Source organism: Phyllostomus discolor, chromosome 12 (genome assembly GCF_004126475.2).
Source record: "Phyllostomus discolor isolate MPI-MPIP mPhyDis1 chromosome 12, mPhyDis1.pri.v3, whole genome shotgun sequence".
Taxonomy (NCBI): Eukaryota; Metazoa; Chordata; class Mammalia; order Chiroptera; family Phyllostomidae; genus Phyllostomus; species Phyllostomus discolor.
In genome coordinates, this window is record NC_040914.2 from 26,020,964 (window position 1) to 26,026,360 (window position 5,397).

The window sequence follows — 5,397 nt, forward strand, 5'->3', positions numbered from 1 at the left end:
AGTTTTAAATGTATTAAGTGTGAATGGTGGTAGCTGTGTGGGGCTCCTGGCTAAACCATCTTGGACCGAGATCTAGAATTCCAGCTCTCCCCTGGCTGGTGGAGCTCAGCTGGTTAGAACATCGTCCTGTACGCCCAGGTTGTGGTTCGATCCCCGGTCAGGGCACATATGGGAACCAACCAATGACTGCATCGATAAGTGGAACAACAGATTGATATTTCTCATTATCTCTCTCAAATCAATAAATAAAAATTTTAAGAGACTTCCAGTTCCTCTTAGGGGGAGACAGTAGCTTCACCTTCAGCATCCTCAGAGCTCAGGTATAGGTCTGGTGAGTGTTTGCTGACTGAGTGCACACTAAGGATTCCAGGGGGGTCTTGGGCTCCCCAAAGTCTCCCAGGCAGGTGGTGACCTGTCTTCTCCCACTCCCATGCACCTTGTGTGGCTGAGCTCCGCATCCCTCCTGCCCTGAACCCCAGCTCAGGGCCTGTCAGACAGAGCCCGGCTCACCTGGACCCCTCTGCCAGCTCCCGCCTCCACAGAGAGCCCCACTCTTGGGTCACGAACTCACATTTATTCACAGACAGACAAAGGGACCGGGACAGGTCTTTGCTCACTGGGGATCCCCCAGGGTCTGGCAGTTCCAGAGAGGTGACGGTGTCCAGTGTGTACCAAGAGGGCAGCCAGCAGGGGGTCCCCCAGTCTCCTTCTTTCTGGCCAGTGTCCTGCCCCTCCTTTCTCCAAGTGGTCCTGCCTCAGACATGGCTGGGTGAGCGGTTCTTAACCAGCATCAGGGGACCTGGGGGTGGGCAAAGGGAAGGGGGGCAGTCCAGGCCCCCCTCCTTAGTGTCAGGGCTCAGAGGGGTGGGGTGGGCAGGTGGAGGGGGGCCTCTCCTTCAGCTTCTTTCCTCCATATTGCAAACCGGGGGCCAACGGGAGGGGCGTGGGTGCGTGTGAGGGTCAGGAGGCCAGGCCGTCCAATCCTCGCAGGTGAGCTTTGCTGTCAATCTCGTCTTCCTCCATCTCGAAGGCTGAGTGGTCTTGGCTGTCAAAGCAGGAGGCGCTAAGGAAGACAGGGGGAGCCGGCGGTGACCGGGGTGGGGTCCCCGGGGAGGGCGGCTCTTCCTTGATGTGTGCGATGGGCAGGGGCAGCCCTTCCTCGTCTTGCCCCGAAGGAGGGGGCAGCGAGGGCGGCAGGGGCGACGGTGGGGCCTGCGCCTGCAGTGCCTGCAGCGCGGCCGCCCTCTCCAGCTCCGCGCGGTGGCAGCGTTGGTGGCGCAGGAGGCTGTAGGCACGCGAGAAGCGTCGCGGGCAGTGCGGACACGGGTGCGGGGCTGGGCCACCCGCGTGCACCTGCGCATGGCGCGCCAGGTCGGCCAGCCTCTTGAACTCCCGCTGACAGCGCACGCACTGGAAGGGGCGCGCCCCCGAGTGGGTCACCCCGTGCTGCCGCAGGTGCGCCCGGCGCCGGAATCCTTTGCCGCACTCCGGGCACCAGAAGCGGGGCTCCCCGGCAGGGGGGCGGGCCGGGGCAGCATCGTCTCCGTTCTGCCCACCTTCTGCCCCCTCCCCACACTCAGCCCCGTCGCCGCCCTCCGGCCCCTTCCCTGAGTTCCGTGCGCCCGAGGCCTTGTCGTCCTTCTTGCCCGTCGAGGGCAGCGGGGCCAGCAGGCTGAGCGCGCCGTGCACGCGGCGGTGCTGGCGGAGGTAGGAGGCGAGGCGGAAGGCCAGGCCGCAGTCCGGGCACACGAACGGGCGGTCGGTGGAGTGGACCAGCCGGTGGCGGGACAGCGACCAGGGCCTGGCGAAGGCCTTGAGGCAGATGGGGCACTGGTGGCGCTTGGGGCGCGGAGGAGGACCCCCCTCGCCCTCCTGCTCGCCCTCGGGGCGCAGGCACGGGTGTGCCTTCAGCTCGCCCTTGGTGGCAAAGGCCTCGCGGCAGCGGAGGCACAGCAGCGTCCAGTCGGCCTGGAGCAGGACCTGCTTCTCCTCCTGTCGACCGGCTGCCAGCGCCAGCTCAGCCCTCAGCTCCGCAGCCCCGGCCTCGGCCTCCTGGGTCTCCGACTCCTGGGGCTCAGCGCTTGTGGGGGCCACTGGTGCTGCAGGTTCCCCTGCGGGCCACGCCTCGGGCCACGCCGTCTCTTCCACGGCGCTCGCAGCGGCTGTGCTGGGCTGCTCGGCATCATCGTCGCCCTGCGGGCCCCAGCTGGGCTCGGCCACCTCCTTGGCCGCCCTGTCGATGGCCAGCTCGACCTCACCGCCCGCGTGTTCCTGGGCCAGGTGGCGGCGCAGCTGGGCGGGCTCCGGGAAGGTGCGAGGGCAGGCGGCGCAGCGCAGCGGGGGCTGGGGCCCGTGGCCGCGTAGGTGGCGAGACAGGTGGGCAGGCCGGCGGAAGGCTTTGGGGCACAGAGGGCAGGCGTGGGGCCGGAGGCCGGAGTGGCTCAGCCAGTGCCTTGAGAGGTAGTAGGGGAAGCGGAAGAGGCGGCCACAGGTGGGGCAGGGCAGGGGTGCCCGAGGGGCTCCAGCAGCCCCCCTGCCCCGGCCTCGGCCTCGACCTCGGCCACGGCCCCGGCCCCGGCCTCGGCCCCGGCCACGGTGAGGCGGGCTGCCCTGGGCAGGTGGAGGGGGCTGTGGATCCATGCCTGTGAGGGGGAAGGGAAGAGATAGAGAGATGATGGGGGGAGGAGGAGCACAGAGAGAAACGGAGACAGAGATAAAAGTGCAGAAGGTCAGATATTTGGCCAGAGGAGGGAGGGAGAGAGCCACAGAGACAGGAGACAGAGACAGAGAGACAGAGGGACAGGGCCACAGAGACAGGAGACAGGCAGAGGGACAGAGACAGAGAGACAGAGACCAGGAGAAACAGAAGGACAGGATGGTGAGCCCCGGAGAGCAGGACACCCGGCAGAGGCAGAGGTGAGGAGAAAACAAAGAGGTTTAGACAGAGACGGTGTGAACACGGAGTTCAGAGCCGTGGCAGGAGGGGTGGGGAGAGACAGGGAGACAGACGGACAGACGGACAGACAGCCAGGCAGAGATTCAGACATGAGGGGAAGCGGAGGGAGACAGAGTAAGCCACTGCTATGTGTCCAGGGACCCAGCTCAGGGAGGGGCTGGGGTCGCGCCCCCGTGCTGGAGAGGCGCGGGTGGGAGTCGGAGTCCTGAGGCCCTGGAAACAGGGTGTGGGTGCCCAGGCGCTGGGGCAGGGAGAGGCCAGGAGTAGGAGGGCTCAGACTTGGGTCTGAGCCCAGCGGGGGTTGGGGGCCAGGACTTGTGGGATCGAGGGAGGTGGGGGGCTGGGGACTGGGACCTGGGCTCCCGGAGATGATGGGGTGCGGAATCCAGACCCTCCTGTCTGTGAAGGGTGCGAGTCCCTGGGTCGCAGTGGTGGGAGGGCGAGGGGAGGGGGCTGGGCTCCTCTGACAAGGGACAGGAGGGCGCTGCAGACCCAGTTGCCCGAATTCTCCAGGGAGGAGAAGGCTGAGGACCAGGCCCCTGGACCCCCGAGGAAGGCTGCTGGGGGTCACTGGGTCCCCCGGGGGGCCCATCTCCCGGCTGGGCCCAGCCTGCTGGTCCCAGGCATGGTCTGCAGCTTTGGGGCCTGGGTGGAGGCCATGCAAGGCTCCTGAGCCCGGCCCGGACTGGGCCCCAATCGCTGGACTCCCGGTGCTTACCTCGGCCTCCTCTGCGCCTTTCTTCCTTCCCCGCGGCCGCCGAGTGGACGGTGGTGGCGGGGAGGGAGGGAGGGCCGAGCGTAGCGTGGTGGGAGGGGGGCTGGAGGAGGCTGGGCTCGGTGTCACTGCCTAAGCCTTCCCCCCGGAAACCCGCCTCTCCTCCCAGCCTGAGAGAGGAAAGACGGGCTGGGAAGCCGGAAGCAGGAGGGTGAGGGGACAGAGGCGGGGAGTGAGGCAGGAGGACAGCCGGGACTCTGGGGTCCTGTAATGGGAAGAGGAGCTGGGGGGCCTGCCCCCTGGGCTCCCAGAGGGAGGAGGGGTTTGGGGGCCTGGGAGCCTGGGTCCAGCTCCTCTCCCCTCAAAACAGACACACATATTCATCCCTTCCTCCAACAAACACACATTTATCAGGTCCTGTCTGTGCCAGGCACTGTGTTGGAGGAGTGGGTGGCCTGAGGGAAGGGGATGAATGAAGCAATGACAGAGGTTTCCGGGAAAATACCGACCCTTCGGGTTGGAACCTGACTCCAGCCTTCACTTGGCCATCTGGCTGAGTGCCTGCCTCTCCCTTCTCCCAGCCTCAGTCCCTCCCCACTCCACCCCCATGATAAGCTCTGTATGTGATCATTCGAGCCTTAATGATCAGTGTTAGCTGAGCATGTACTGTCAGCTGACTTGGCATATATTTTGTTACCTATATTCACGCGACCCTAAGCCACTAATATTTGCTAAGCACCTACTGTGGGCTGGATCTGTCCTCGGTGCTAGAGCGACAGAGGGAAGGACAGGGGCGCTCTGTCCCTGTCTGCAGGGAGTTCACGCAGATCCAGTCACCCACCTGGAGAGTGGACCCGAATGCAGCCAACAATGTCCATTGGGAATACAGAGAACAGGGAAAGCACTAAGCTGAGCTCCCATTTGGAGAGTGATCCCTGAGGGCTTCCTGGAGGCAACCATGATTCAGCTGAAATCTGCAGGATAAAAAAAGCCAAGGGTTAGCAATGGGAAAAGGAACAAATGGAAATGTGCCAACAAGGGCCACATCTCACACACCTAACATTGAGCAGAAAAGGCACGTGACACACCAAGCATGATGCCATTTGTTCAAGGTGAACCACACACGCAACGTGGCTGCAGGAGTGTGAGGGAAAAGGACTTGGGCAAATAAAATTTGGAACAGCCGTAACTAGTGTGCAACTGCAGGGACTTACCCATCAGGTAGGTGAACTCAGAAACAGGCAAATCGTTGCCTATGCCAGGATTTAGTCCATGCAGTATTGGGAATCACTGCAAAAGAACTGAAACTAGATACACGCCCATCAGTGGGGCTTTGGGCAAAAAAAGAAATGTGATTGATCCACTCAGTGGAATGCTATGTGTCCATTAAAAAAAGATGAGGAAGTCTTGGTCCCTGTGGCTCAGTTGGTTGGAGCGTCGTCCCACACACCAAAAGGTTGTGGGTTTGACCCTCAGGTGGGACTCTTACAGGAGGCAAACCGATCAATGTTTCTCTGTCTCTCTGTCTCTCTCTCTCTAAAAGAAAATCAATGAACATATCCTTGGTGAGGATTACAGAAAGAGGGTGAGGAAGCCCTTTGTGCAAACACAGGGAAAAGCTCCAAACGATAACTTGAAGGGAGAAAGAATGGAAGGTGCAGAACAGCCCACCGCCTGTTTGTTCTCTCTGTGCGTATCTGAGCGCTGGGTCTGCGAGACCTGGAGG

The 5,397-nt window shown here is 62.6% G+C and overlaps 1 protein-coding gene across 1 annotated transcript; it reads right to left on the reverse strand.

Moving 5' to 3' along the window:
• Window positions 1–554: 554 nt before the first annotated feature.
• ZNF579 (zinc finger protein 579) lies at window positions 555–3,806 on the reverse strand. Its single transcript, XM_028530523.2, has 2 exons — window positions 3,675–3,806; window positions 555–2,642 (listed from the first exon to the last, which is right to left on the reverse strand). The coding sequence occupies exon 2, from the start codon at window positions 2,638–2,640 to the stop codon at window positions 961–963; it is 1,680 nt and encodes a 559-aa protein (XP_028386324.1). The 5' UTR covers window positions 2,641–2,642; window positions 3,675–3,806; the 3' UTR covers window positions 555–960.
• Between the last annotated feature and the right edge of the window lie 1,591 nt (window positions 3,807–5,397).